Raw genomic sequence first — 15,398 nt, 5'->3', positions numbered from 1 at the left:
TTTAAGTTGCAGTGGCTTTGCCTGATGACTGTTAGCTTTAAACAGTTGACTTTTTCTCCTCTTATACTCGACAACTGTTTGCTGATATTTCTTTTGAAGCAAGATTAACTAAATGGCTGAGGGGAGGAAATCATTTCTGCAATTTAGCTGAGACAGTGTTCCAGTCCCAGATATCTAATCATAAGGGATAAAGAACAGTAGGTTAAAGCGTGTCTAAACACAGTTCTCAGGGATTCAACAGTATAAGATACAGAAGGCTTATTTTCTCTTGTCAAAGAGTTAATTATCTAATAGGTAAGCATCAGGTTTAAATGTTTCACTGACCTAGTGCCTTAGTAATTCAGCAGGGGGGAGATACGCCTACAGGTAAGGGTTGCCAATAAAGCCTTGTCCATAAATGTAAAGCCCAATTTACAATTCTAAAATCCGACTTTCAAAAATCAGGTTTTTTGTTTTTTTTTTTTTAAATATAACTCATTGAGAACATATTTTGGAAGTGGCCTTGAATATAGGCAAAGATTTAGTAGATAGAGCCTAAAATGGGGAAAAAAAAAAAAAATGGGCATCCAGGTAGATGTTACATCTTAAGGCACCTGAATGGGAAATGCCAAAAAAATGTGTATTTCAGTGTCTCAGACATAGGTGTGGAGTGTGTAAATACCTAGAGGTCTGCTGTTTCTTATCGAAACTCCTAGGGATCAGATATGCTTCAGAAATGAGAGGATTCTGGATTTTAGAAAGGTAATGCAAAACCTATAATATTATACTGCTTGCAGGGTCCAGGAAATACCCTGTAAGCAAATCGTTTATATTTGTGCAACAGCAGATGGGCTAAACAAAGATATAACCTTTCGTCAGTTTAGGTCAGATTTTACTAACAAATGAGCTGTAAGAAAACGTTTGACGTTTCAGAGCTTTTGGGTTTTAGAATTATGGTTAAGGTGTTAGTAAATTTGTGTACAGGTTGGGTTGGTGGGATAAATCTGCACCTGTATTGGGAGGGTCTTGAAAATCAGGTTGCGACATTGAGCTTCACCCACTAGATGTTGGAGAATTCCTGGGGGGGGGGTGGTGAGGGGTAGGGGTTGGAGAGGATGGGCAGTGGGGGGGATGGAGGGGTTAAGGGTGGTGTTGTACTAAGTTACATTAGAGACACACGGAGTCCAACTAGCTTGTCCCAAGAATGAAGTGAACAAAACAAACTTTTTCCAAAGACAGAATCCGCAGAATTTCAATGGGATTTGAGAAATGGCCGTCGGGAGGTAGGTGGGGAAGATCAAAAAGAAGGAAAGAGAGGGAGCCAACATTGATTTGTAGCTTTGAGCTTGAGTGACAATGAACGGAAAGCAGAAATCAAGGACATCAAGGGAAGGCTTGGTTCTGTGAGGATACTAGTGATTCTAGTGTCAAACACGTGATTTTAAGTGCTGGTGGGACAAGTAGGTGGACATGGCCGAGTGAGGCCCTGGGCCTGGCTGTACGTCTTAGAGCCACAGGAGAATCTGGTGCTAGAGGGGCACGGTTAGGAGAAGGTCAGGAGAACTTTGTTGGGGAGGAGGCACCAGGAAAGAAGGCCAAGAAGGGGGTTGGAGTAATGGTGCGGAGGATGCAGGCCTGGGCTGTGGATGGATGAGGATGGCAGGAAACTGGCATGAGCCCGCGCCAAAGACGAGGCAGGTGCACTGATGAATCCCTGGGAGCCAGATGCAGACTCAGGAGGGGCCCCACAGATCAGCGTCGTGGGGGTGAAAAGCCTCTCTTCGGCTGATAGCTGCTCCTGCGCTTTTGAGCAGTGATCCCAGTAACTAGGGGTCCTGGGCTCCATTGCCTTAATATTTGATTTGTTCTGAGGAAGACCTTGATTTAGTTGAGATAACTTAGGTCAAGATTATTTAGACTGAAACCAAAACCATGTCTGAATTATGAGCAGCTTGAATCCAATTAGTACCAACATAGTTTTTTGAGACGAGAATTTTGTGTTTTGCTTTTCTTATCCTAACTGGTAGGTGAAAGTTAATTTTTACACAAACATATGTATGTAGACGTAAAGCTCTAGCCTGTATGTATAATCTATTATCTTACATATATATATATATTTTTAAATGTTGGAATCTGACCCTTATTTATCTCATTCTATTTCCTTTTTTTCTCTCTCTTTAAAAATGCGAAGTGCCATGCTCACTATAAAGATTTGACTGGTGAGCAAACAGATGACCAGTACTTTGGCCTCTCAGTCTTAATGCAGCAGGAACATAAACCCCTGGGAGAAGTCAACAGAATTCTATTTTTAACGTGGCTGAGTTTTGTTAATAATTACCACTTTACAGGGCACCTGGGTAGCTCAGTTGGTTGAACATCTGACTCTTGGTTTCAGCTGGGGTCATGGTTTTCAGGGTCCTGGGATGGACCTGGTGTCAGGCTCTGGGGTCAGGGCAGAGTCTGCTTCGCATTCTTTTTCTCTCTTTCCCTCTAGCCCTTCCCCTGCTTACATGTGCACGCACACTCTAAAATGAATGAATGAATGATGAATAAAATCTTTAAAAAATTAGCTCTTTAAGACATTTTTCTTTCTTTTTTTTTCTTTCTTTCTTTCTTTTAAGAGGTGGGGAGGGGCAGAGGGAGAGGGAGAGAGAATCTTAAGCAGGCTCCATACCCAGTGCAGAGCCCAACTTGGGGCTTGATCTCCTAACCCTGAGATCATGACCTGAGCTGAAATCAAGAGTCTGACACTTAACTGACCAAGTCCCCCAGGTACCCCAAGACATTTTTCTTTTACAGATTATTTCAGTAACCTTTGAAGGTTAATTATTTCCATTTGAGATAGAATGTTGGTAGTGTGTGTGGTGATTGTTTAAAAACTTTTGCTATGCGAATCCTTGTAGGTTGCCTCCTGAATACCGGCACCTACACCAAGCAGAGAAGTTACACGCCCCACCCCTGAGGAGTTTGCAGACTGGCGGGGAGCATCGTCACACACTTGTGTCCCAGAGTCAGGGGCCCTGGGGCGTGCAGCTGCTGATGGTTCTATTCAACAGCTAGTGGCTGCCTCTCCCTGCTGGGGTCTGGGAGGTATCGGTGGGGCAGGTAACAGCTAATGTGGCTCTGGGAGGATGTGAAGACGAGGATGAGAGGGAGGGAAGATCATTCCAGATGGAAGGAATAATGTGCCAACTGCACCAAGACAGAACAGACCACGCCTGTCAAAATACTGTGAGAAATGTGGTGCACACAGGGCCTGGGGTGGGGAAAAGAAGGATCAGAAAGGGAGGTTGGCACCAGTTTGGGAAGAGCCTTCTGTGCACACTCAGCTTTACAGATTTGACTCCCCGTAGGTAGCAGGTGGTCTTAAAATGCTTTTAAGCCAACAGTCTGCATTTTAGAAAGACAGTAGTGGGGACGTGTGGTGGTAGGGGGCCAGGCCACAACTCTCACTGGTACTTGCTACCATTTATTCACTCAACCAATATTGCATCCAGTGTCTATTTGTTAAGTGCCTCTTTTGTGCCAAGCGCTGCATTTGTGATTCGTAGTTCTGCTTGTCTTCCTGCTTAGTGGTCTTTGTGGTCAACGTAGCCCTGTAAATGCACAAACGATTTAAGGCAAAGTATTTACCTTTAAGTAAAATGCTCCCAGCAGGGCTCTTTGTGGAACGTTGCAGTGGTTTGCTGCTTTTGCACCTGTGTAATCATAAGTTCTGTGTGTTGTGATTTTCTTCGTGGGTGTCATTTTTGATGCTGGGAATGTAAAATGTTAGGGGCCTAGGATTTTAGATGCCATCCATGTAGGCCAAATTCTTCCTTTCTTTGTATAAGGAATCCCTGATCCAAAACGATGAAGCTCAGTATCACTTAGCTTGATGATCTAGGGCTGCAAATCTGAGGTTCTTGCTTTTGAGGTGCAAAAGACAAGAATTATGTATCGGGCGTGCACGGTATTGGTTGGGGAGAGCCAAGGGCATGATTTCTTCATGGCCTTTGCCTCTCGTGTTTCTCTACCTGACCTGCTCTTTGATTGTCCCTCCCAGTGACTTACTTCTTGATTCACAGTTAACTCGATGACTTCAGTCATCTGGTAGACGGGGCAGAGAATGTTGGATTTCAGTGTCAAGTGACGAGCCTGGTGATAGGCCCAACTACCCACTAATGATAAACTTGTGTGCATTGTGAAACCTTGCCAGCCCACGGCCTCAGATGGCACGAACACCTAGTTTTGAGCCTTAAGGAGAACAGTTCGGACGTCTCTAAGGGGTTAATAAATGAGAGGTGAGCCTCCCTCCCTGAGGCCCACCTGAACACAGTCTCTGCTGCCTTCACAGACACCAGCTCCCTCCGCAGTTTACAGACGGGCATGGGAGAGCTCCATGGGGAAACCAGGTTCTGGCATGGAAAGGACTACTGCAATTTTGTCTTCAAAGACTGGGTACAACTTGATAAACCTTTTGCTGGTGAGTACCATGATAGTGGGTGGCTGCTTATATTTTGTCTTTTACTTGTCAGCATCTGAGCAAGTTTGCATGGGCAGGCTATCATGTCCTGTGTTCTGCTTTGCTTTGTTTTGGGTATTTGGTAAAAACTCTGGGGACTATGATTCAGCCATACGCTTAAGGACTTTTCCTTATAGTCGTAATAAGGGAAGAGCGTGAGATATAGCTTGCTGTCTGCAAACTCTAGGTTTCATCTCGGCATATCTTGGGGGTAATCATCTGTAATTCTGTAAGAGATGGTGCCCTTCCTTTGATCATCTCCTTTTCTGAGTATCATCTTCATCTCCCAGCATTAAAATTGGACATTTTCAGACTATCACTTATACATGTTCATCTAGGAGAAGATAGAGATGGAACTGTGTACATGGCCTGGGGTTATTTGAACAGGACACAAAAGGAAAATGTGATATTAAGGACACACCTTAGATAATTGGCACCAACTCACATCTTGCCTTGCCTAGTGATTATCTCATACTAAGTGAAATGGAAACATCGTGGGGGAGGGACACGGTTGCGGGGGGACTGTGCCCCTCCATGTGGTATCTATGTTTCCCTTGGCCATCAAGGTACAGTTCCACCAAGCCAAGTCAACACTCCCATGTCTCTTTTTACCTATCATGGTTGGGGGCAGTGCTGGAATCAGATGGCTCGTCCCTGGCACCACAGTTAGTGACGATGCTTGCCCGGGCCACCGGGCAGATTTCATTGACAGATACTCCACTCCCCGGATGCCGTGGCACGACATTGCCTCCGCAGTCCACGGGAAGGCGGCTCGCGACGTGGCGCGTCACTTCATCCAGCGCTGGAACTTCACGAAGGTCCGTGGTTGGTGTCATCGTGACTCCGTCCGCATAAAGAGAGCGAGCCTGGGAGACGAGAAACCTGGTGGGGTTGGCGAGAAGGTGCTGCGGTGGCTCGTCTGGCATTGAGGGCCTGGTTGTCAGGGAGCCGGGCTCTGTGGGCAGAAGAAGATGATGTTCCTGAACTTTCACTCCACAGACACTTCAGTGCACAGAGAGACGGATGCTACGTTCAGGGCCTGCTGTGATCCTTTTAATGTCTTGGATACTCAGTGCTGATTAAGCATCGGGTCTGGACTGACGGTCATCTGGAGGCCTATTGTAGGGGGGACAGGGGTCTCGTTTGGATGTGAGAGCTCAAGCTTTCCAGTCCTCCCAGTCCTGGCATTGCGCTGGGTTCATACTGGTCCAGGCTTCTGGGAGGCGGCTCTGAGCGAGGGGAGTGGTGTGAGCACATTTCCTTCTCTGCAGACTGGCTGTGCCTTCATTACAGGAATAACTTAAGTACCTACCATCTGGCTGTCATTAAGGTCCCATCTTATTTACTGTAAATTGTGATGAGGCCTTAGTCTCCTTGATAATCTGGGGGGAAAAAGTCTTATCAACAACTTAGAATCTCACCTTGATTTTCATTTGCATAAGCTTTTATTTACATAAACTTGATGACTTTTTAGAAATAAAGGAAATATTTTTTTGAGATTTATTTATTTTAGAGAGGAAGAGAGAGTGAGAGAGTAGGGGGTGGGGTGGGGGCAGAGAGAGGAAGAATCTCAAGCAGACTCGCCACTGAACATGGAGTCTGAGAAATAATGAAAATATTTTTTAACAGAAATGAAGGGAGCATGAATGAATAAATGAAAGGATATTACTCTTAACCTACTAGTATCTGGGATTGGTTTTGGGATTTCGGATGCTTCTATGCTCTGTTTGTGGTAGGATAAGTTGGTAAACCCCAGAAAGCTTTTTAAAAACTATACAACCTTTAGCTTAGGAAATCTTTTTTTTTTTTTTTTGACTATTTCAGTTAAAGAAGTAATCTGATAGGGAATTTATTTTGACATTGCTTCTAATAAGCCTGAAAAAATGAGAAATAACTGAAATGTACATTAATAGGAATTTGTTTAACAAATTATGGTTCTTTATCATTTTCTTATGAAGTTATTAAAATAGGATATGCAGTGCTGTACTGCTGTGACAAGATATCTAAAACATAGTAAGGAATCAGTCTACAAAAAAAAAAATGCCATTTTTGCAACTATGTGCCTCTAAATCCTAGAGTATATTTAAACTTTCTTTAAAAATATAAAATAATACATGCCCACTACATAAGGTTAAAAAAGAAGAAAAAGAAGAAGGAGAAAAGGAGTTCTCTGACACTGGAAAATGGAAAGAACATTATAAAAATAAATAATCTATTGCCTCTTCAACTAGAAACTCCACAGTTAACGTTTTTCTTTTTCACTTTCAAATGAATCTGAATTTCTTTTATAATCACAAAGTAGGGAGGAAGGGAGCTATTTTCTCATCTGGATCTTTTTTTTTTTTTTAACCTGTTTTCCTTTATTTTAGATCATGAAATCAAAATATCGGTCCCTTTCATATCCTTTCCTGCTTCCAAAATCTCAAACAACAGCCCATGAGTTGAAATATCAAGTGCCTGGGTCCGTCCATGCCAATGTACAGGTAAGTCTGGCTTTTCTTTTTCACCAGATGCTACTGGGTAAAATTATTCTTATTGGATTTAGTGTCTATTACGTTGGCTTCAGTGAGGACACTGAGTTGACCTCACAATGAGGACAAGTCCAAAACAAATCTGAAGAGACCTTTTAAAATTTAGAATTATATTTCTAATTTAAAATGTATTCCATTTATACTCTTTTAAAAGCTCTTTTTATAAATCAAATAAACACAGAGCTTTACTTCCTTAGCACTTGTTTCTTCTGTTACTCGTCTTTTACTCTACACTGCAGCAGATTTATCATTATCTTTACATGTGTGTCTTTTATTTCACCTGTATTATCAATTTCTTTAGCAACACACTAAGTTTTTTTTTTTAAGATTTTATTTATTTATTCATGAGAGACACAGAGGCAGAGACGCAGGCAGAGGGAGAAGCAGGGTCCCTGCGGGGAGCCGATGTGGGACTCGATCCCAGGACGCCGGGATCATGACCTGAGCGGAGGGCAGACGTTCAATCGCTGAGCCGCCCAGATGTCCTAACACACTCGTTTTTTAGGCCTCTTTTCCTCCTACTGTAGCTATCCTAGAGTCTTACACGTGGTAGGTGATTGATAATCTTCTTAGCTGATTCACTTTGATAACAGTTATAGAAAACAATTCTAGTTAACAAGCATTTCCCTTATGAGAGGGTCTCACAGAAAGCATGTGTATTCTTAATCTGTATAATCCTTCATGCATAAATTGTAAAAACATCAAATGCTCCAGAAATTTATATTCCTATCTTTTTGCCTTTTTTTTTAATGTGTTTGATATTATCACTCGTAGGTTACAGAGTGACTAAAGAGGATTAATCAATCTGGAACAGCTCATCTATACATACAGAATATTTTGAAAAGTTTCTTTGTCCTCAACTCATGACATTTGCTATAAAGGGCCTGGTTTTAGTTTCCTCAAGAATATTAAGTGGACACATATGTTAAAAATCTTTATGTCACAAGGATTCCAATAAATGTGTTCACAATTAGAAAATGTGTAAATGAATAAATATCCTTAGAAAAGGCCAGTCAAGGAAAGGCTGGTCCTGTAATTGCTTCCGAAGTAACCCTAGCAACATGACACACAGTAAACTGGAGACTGAAGTGACCCTAGCAACATGATATCCCCGTAAACCTGGGACTGATACCGGCTAAGCACCAGGAATGTGGCTGAAACTTTACTTCTAAGAAGCTAGTTATAGTTCAATCTAATTTTAGTTCCTAATTAACCACACGCCTTTTAGGAGATCTTTTAGTAGAATATGGAATTTGCTTAATGGAGTCACATAATTTTTACCACATCCAGTCTAAGCACCTCAAATTACAAATAGGAAAATTAAGACCCAGTGGAGCTAAGAGACCTGTCCAGGGTCACCAGCTGGCTGCAGATAGAGGTGGAGCTTGAAATCCTGCTCTAGTCCTTTGTTACTGTGGCTCTAATATCTTGAGGTCATCAGAGAAAGAACTAGGATGGGCTGCCCTTGTTCAAGGTCATCACTGTCATCATCAAAAGTATTATTTAAGTAGGGACACCTGGGGGGCTCAGTCGGTCAAGCATCTGACTCTTGATTTGGGACCAGGTCATGATCTCGGGGCTGTGAGATCGAGCCCTATGTTGGGCTCTATGCTGGGCGTGGAGCCTGCTTAGGATTCTCCTTCTCCCTCTCTCCGCTCCCCTCCAAAAAGGATTGTGTAAGTAAAGGTCCAGCAGTGGGCTACTGACATAACTAATACAGACTTATATAAGCTGGTCATGGATTCTAGTGAATATGATCATGTAAATGAAAGGCCTAAATCAGTTACTTTGTACTATACACAAGTACTCCTTTGTGTCTAAGGAATAGAAAGACATTTTAGGAAATACCTATAGCAAATATTTAGTTATCCCAGGCTACAGGAGACAAGTAATTTAAACTTAGAGACATAGATGTGTATGTGTTCATATGTAAGTTAATGAATATTTTATGAACCTGTTTAATTTTATTCTACTCAGAGGGAAAAATTACCCATGTTATAAGATAAAGTAGGAGCCTTCATGTTAAGAAAACAAGAGAGTTTAATTTAAGATTTGAGGTGGCGTTAAAATTGATTCGGTGATCGACTTATCACAGCAGATACTAATTAAGCATCTATTAGGAAGGAATTTCTGGGAATTGTACACTTTTGTGACCAGCAGAGGAAGTTGTATCCTGGTGTTGAATAAACATATGCCTTCTCCTACCTGTTGGTAAAGCCCTGTTTTATAGAATCTCATCGAGTCCCCTGCAAGCTAGATAGATACTCTGCATGTCCACTCTATAAACTGCCTCCCTCTTGAGTCACCTTCTCTGCGTCACTGAATGCAGTGTTAGGAGTGGGGCTGGACCCGTGAACCTCCTAATAGGCTTATATGTTCATCTTCCATATGCTCCAGTGGCCCGGTCTCAGGAATCAGTGGAGCCAGTTGATGTGAAAGGAAGTCTACCGAGACTTACTCGTAGGTTGGTTAAGTGCCATCTGCTTGCACAGGGAGCTCATCCATGCATACCTGGGTGCTAAGAAAGAAGATAATGGTTCTTCGCCTCTGGAAATGTGGTTAGCTGGGGGAAAGAGGAAGCTATGACGTTGACGTAGTCAATTAATGATGCTGGATGTGGTCTAGGACGCACGGCCAGCATGAAAGTACATGGCCCAGCATGCTGTGAGAGTCCGGCAGTGGGGACGAGAGCAGAGCACTGGGTGTCTCTCATAAGCAATAAGCTGGCCTGTGCAGTCAGTGGTGGAACTAAGAGGCTCAGACCTTTTGCTCTTGAGGAGTTGGAAGGTGGGTGGGGTTGAGACGGCATAAGGCCAGATTGGGGTTGGCCTGGGGTGCTGGCCCGGTTCATTTGGACCTGATCCTGGAGATGTTAGTGAACTTTGGAACTTATTTTTTTTTTCACCTGGGGCATGCTATAGGAATGCTTTCTGAAAACCAACCAACATCAGAATTTCCAAACCTGGCTTTACCTGTGAGATGCTGATAGCTATGCCCCGATTTCCATGGACAGACAGGTTTTTGTGGATTTTCTAAGCACAGGATTTCTTAGCACTTTTAGTATGCTGGTGTGGATCAGGAATCGCTAAGAATGAATGTGCTGAGAATCTCCCAAGCTGAACTGACGGAGGAGCTCTCATTTTTGTCACATCTGTTTCCACCTCTCTGAATGAACACACTTTGGGACCCAAAGTTTACACAGATGAAGAACTTAGACTAGAGACAGCGGAAAGCAAGGAGATCAGTAAGGAGGCTTGTGACTGTAATTCTAGCATATGCAAAGTTTGCATTTGTAAATCAGTATTCTTTTTCTTAAAGAGGACTCCCCCTCAATTTAAAAAGTGTTAGACCTCACAGAACCTGAAGATGTTTTTCAGAACTGCCAAAATAACTCCGGTTGTGAAAACCGGGGGCCCAGCCAGGCGATGCCAATTTTTTTAAGTCAGGAGAGTCTGAGATGATCAGAAACCGGAAAAAAAAAAAGAAAAAAAAGAAAAAAGAAAAAGAAAAGACCCTGCTCTGTTTCTCTTTTTCTCTAAAGTTCTGACCATGGTGTTGTTTCACTTCACATTATTTCCTGGCTCTCAACATTATTCATCTTGTCCTAGACATTATTGTTTTCGAGTCATGAGCCTATAGAACCTAGAGGCCAAAAGCAATAATCTAGCTGAACTCCTGGTTTTCCAGAGCATCCAGAAGGGAGCCAGGAGATAAGACCTGGTGTGTAGTAGGCAACTTGATATTTAAAGGGTTGATTGTCGTCCTTTCAGGCCCTTCCCGCTCTCAGCTGTCATGTGGCAATAGCCAAATAACTCTTACATACTCTCAGTTGAGAAATTTAACACAATTTAATAAAGTTCTTTCTTAGGCTTATTCTTTTTAAACAAATTCTAACATCATTTTTAACAATTTATTGTTCGTAACAAAATTTAGAGACCACAAGCTTTAATTAACTCAAGGGGATGGTTACAAGGGGAAGGGTAGATTCTAGAGTTAGTGTGTTCAAATCCCAGCTCTGCTACGTATCAGCTGTGCAACCTTGGGGAAAGTGCTTCACATCTCTGTATGCATTTTCTTCATCAATAACACAGAGATCCCAATAGCATCTGCCTCACAGGCCTGGTGGTGATGGCTAAATGAATCCACGCAAAGCCCTTAGAAAGGTGCACTAGCTTGGATTATATCGATATTAGTTTCAGCCCTCAAGCTTTCCCTAGTGTTTTCAGGAGTTTAGAGCAAAGAAGTTTCCATTTTTCTGGGTGGGCCACTAGGGTAATCCTGGATACAAAATCTTTATACCATGTACTTATTGAAATGGAGAGAGAGAGCATTTGACGTAATAAAGTAGATAGTAGGTGAAACTCATGTTCTTTTATTTGCAAAAGGGAACCCAATTACTTAATTCTTTAACACCAAAACATTGGGCCCCATCATCCTTGGTAATTCCACACCAGCCGCGATGCACAGCAGTCGCAGAAGGCTTGACATAACCGGCCAGGGTGAACAGTCAGGGAGGCCGGAGCCAGGGCAGGGGGAACGGAGGCCGCCCCCACCAACACGGATTTCTGCTACTAAAAAAAAGTTGTCTGAATCTGAAAGCTGATTTCAGCAACTTCCACTGACACTTTTAAAATAATCTTGAGTGTTTCCCCTCCAAACTGGGCATTCTCAGAAGCCTGCCAAGAACATTTAGGGAAGAAAGCAGGAGAAGGACTTGGGGCCCATGGGTGGAGGAAAGATGGCTCTGAAACCACTTATGCACAGACTATATAAAAGAGCTCGTTTTCTCCCTAAAAGGAGCAAACTAGATTCTCAAATGCTATCATTGTCACTTAAAGGACCAAGACAGAGGACATTTGGCGTGTCTCTCAAGGTAAAAAAAAAAAAAAAAAAAAAAAAGAAGAAGAAGAAGAAGAAGAAGAAAAGAAAAAGAAGAAGAAGAAGAAAAGAAAAAGAAGAAGAAGAAGAAGAAGAAGAAGAAGAAGAAGAAGAAGAAGAAAAGAAAAAGAAAAAGAAAAGAAAAAGCCTGATGCCAAGTTAGCATCAATATGGGATCAGGGGCGCTGGGTGGCTCAGCAGTTGAGCATCTGCCTTTGGCTCAGGTCATGATCCAGGGGTCTTGGGATTGAGTCCCACACTGGGCTCTCTGCAGGGACCTTGCTTCTCTCTCTGCCTCTCTCTGTGTGTCTTTCATGAATAAATAAAATCTTTCAGAAAAAATATGGGATCAACATAGGGACCAATCCTCTTTGTTAAATTGAGCAGCTTATTGGAGAAAAGCCGTTCCTTAGACAATCATTGTTGAGAAGTCCTGCCAAATCAAGAGAACTAATTCCACTGGAATTACATCTTTTATCTCTCCGTTAAAAAAAAAAATTAAGCAGAAAAGAAATACAGGTCTTTGTGAATGACATCCAAATTGTATTAGTGGAAAAATTTGTTCCTACACTTGGGGAAAATGGCCAGATGACTCTCTGAAGGATGTCAATGTAGGAATCAACATAGATTTCCTCAATCAGTGTCTAAATCAGTATAGATTTCAAATCAACCTAGATTCCAAAGGCCCACAAAATGTATTGTGAAAAAAAAAAAAAAAAAGAAGTAGGTAGGCAAGGGTAAAAGAAGGCCCCTTACCCCTAAGGCAGTTTCCTAACATGGAAGCTATTTCCCATTTATGGACCAGGTCTTCGTGCCATGGCCTTCCTGCACTTGCTGCTGTGCTTCTTAGCGGGAGAAGGCCCATGAACAGGGAGTGCTCACTCCCTGCCTGGTGCTTCCCTGAAGCTTTAGCATCAATATCTGTGGATTATCTCATTCAGTCGTCACCAAACTGAACTTTTGTGCGACCTCTCATTTTCACAGATGAGGAAAGTGAGACTTTGGGAGGTTGAAAGAGCTCATGGAGTATCGGTGTGGCTGAGGCTGGATCCTGGGCAGCCTGACCCCAGTGCCCGAGGTGGTAGCCCGTAGGGAGAGACGGTTCCCCACCCCAGAGATCCGGCTGCTTGTAACCACCAAGGGCCTCAGGGAGGCAGAGCTGCCTGGCGTGCTTGCCTTTTAAGATCCTCTCCTGGGGCAGCAGCCCCAAGTCCTTCCTCAACTGTCTTCTTGCTTCTTTCTGGTTCCCAAGAGCCCACGTCTATACCTTTTTTCCTAAGATTTCTCTCCCTTTAAGTTTTATTCTTCCAGTGTTTCTTCCTCTCCTTCAGCCTCAAAGATAACTTCTCCCTACTATTCAGGCAAAAGCACCCTCCTACATGATTGCTACATGTTGTGGATTCCTACATGTTGTGTGCTGACTGGATGACACTCAGTGGCACGAGAGTGGTCATTAGAAGGAAGGGCTTGATAGGATGAGGCGAATTCTTGAGTGGAGTCCATTTCTTAGTGCTCCTGGCCTGCTGTGCTCCTCAGTACAGACTGGAAGGATGAGACCCAACACTCTGAATGCTTCTCTTACCTCCCGACCTGTGCCACTGATGAGCTTCCACATGGAAGCCAACTTCTGCTTGAGAGACATATGGCTGGCTCTTGTCCTAACAGTCTGTGGTCCATGACTGGCCTGGGAGTTTAGGGAAATAAAACGAAATTAAGATATGTGCTGAATTTATAGAGAAGAAAAGCATTACAGTAAGAAGAAAGCAACTTGGGACAAATACTAAGAAACTTTGGAAAGTCTTCCTTCAAGAAGAGATTTCTGTATTTCAATCCATATATTCAACTTGGGCCCACTGTATATAAGGAGTCTGGGCTTGTGGGTAAAAGAGAAGGTTTTCTTTCTTTCTTTCTTTTCTTTCTTTCTTTTCTTTTTCTTTCTTTCTTTCTTTCTTTCTTTCTTTCTTTCTTTCTTTCTTTCTTTCTTTCTTTCTTTCTTTCTTTCTTTCTTTTCTTTCTTTCTTTCTATCATCTATCTACCTACCTATCATCTATCTTTACAAAATGATTCAGCCATTCTGTACATTACCGAGTGCTCACCATGATAAGTGTGGTCACTGTCACCCTATAACATTATTCCAGTATGGAATATCATTGTCTATATTCTCTATGCCATCTCTGTGACTTATTTATTTTATAACTGGAAGTTTGACCTCTTACTCCTCTTCACCTATTTTGCCCGAGAAGGCGATCTTTCAGGTTAAAAAAAAAAATAGGACATAATACAAAGGAAAATGACTGGTTCCAGTTACAGTTTGAAGACGAAAACGTAAAATTAGAAATACGGTCTTTTTATAGGCTTTACAATTGTGTATTCAAGCTTGAGATTTGAAAAGTGAGGGTTAGATTTGACTCTCAGAATACTTGGGACCAGTGAGATAAGGCCTGTTTCTGCATGTGTAAGCAGGGGTCTGAGGCTTGTCTCAGTTACACTGGTTTAAAACAGAAATGTGAGACACATTGGTCAGACCAGTTAAGAAAAATGAGAGAGTAAATCTTAAATTTAAAACAGAAGGGAGTTAATCACAATGAGTTTCGCCTCCTTGACTGTTTACAAACCTTCTAGACCATCAAGCATTTAAAGCAGTTGAGTTCCCTGCTTTAAAGGTAGAGGCAGGACCAAAGGGAAATCTGCATTTTTAGTTTTTCTTGTGTTGATAGATTTTTAACTACTTAGAATTATATAAATAGTAACGCCAAGTTATTTTTCTCTGTATTACTTGGAAGATATGCTCAAATTTAATACAAAATGATGACTTATTAAAATTAAATGAGTTGGGGTGCCCGGGTGGCTCAGTGTTTGAGCATCTGCCTTTGGCTGAGGTCACGGTTCTGGGGTCCTGGGATCAAGTCCCATATTGAGTTCTTCATAGGGAGCGTGATTCTCCCTCTGCCTATGTCTCTGCGTCTCTCATGAATAAATAAAATCTTAAAAATAAAAAATAAAATGAATTTTCATTGTGAGAAAACAATAGTGGTTTCGACTCAAACAACGGATTGTTGATGCTGACCTGAACCCCCGGAAGGGGGGCAATCTCCCACAGGCTGCAGTTTAATAGGCATCAATCAGGGCCCCCACCTCTACTTTCTTGGCTTACGCTGTCCTTCAGGTTCTTCTTTTGCCCTACAAATATACTTACTTTAAACATTTAAGTGCATCTTAAAAGAGAAACATTTACCATCATCTTTCACAGGAAAGAGGGCAAATGCATGATTTGCATGCTTTCCCTTCTTGGAGCCACCGGCCATCAATCTTAGCTTTCCTCCCCAGTGTGTCTAGTTCCTAGGAGCCTCTTTTTGGCATAGCTGTCCAGGAAACTACTCCAAACTGATTAGACTTGAAACCTACTTGGCACTGCTCATTTATATCTTATGTAAATGAGTTTATTCAATACCCTAATCAGGGCAAATTTTGAGAGTGAGAAAGGAATGGAAAAATATAAGGTTTC

At 42.2% G+C, this 15,398-nt stretch overlaps 1 protein-coding gene across 8 annotated transcripts in view; it reads left to right on the top strand.

The window, feature by feature from the left end:
- PLD1 (phospholipase D1) overlaps positions 1 to 15,398 on the top strand; it is a 204,572-nt gene that overhangs the window by 135,065 nt on the left and 54,109 nt on the right. For all 8 annotated transcript variants that reach the window (XM_077880343.1, XM_077880346.1, XM_077880345.1 and 5 more), the window contains 3 exons: positions 4,316 to 4,444; positions 5,183 to 5,301; positions 6,853 to 6,966. In XM_077880343.1, coding sequence (XP_077736469.1) covers positions 4,316 to 4,444; positions 5,183 to 5,301; positions 6,853 to 6,966 — 362 coding nt within the window. The remainder of the gene's footprint in view (positions 1 to 4,315; positions 4,445 to 5,182; positions 5,302 to 6,852; positions 6,967 to 15,398) is intronic.

This window comes from Canis aureus, chromosome 31, assembly GCF_053574225.1.
Source record: "Canis aureus isolate CA01 chromosome 31, VMU_Caureus_v.1.0, whole genome shotgun sequence".
In the NCBI taxonomy this organism is placed as follows: domain Eukaryota; kingdom Metazoa; phylum Chordata; class Mammalia; order Carnivora; family Canidae; genus Canis; species Canis aureus.
This window is presented reverse-complemented; position numbering and strand designations above follow the sequence as displayed.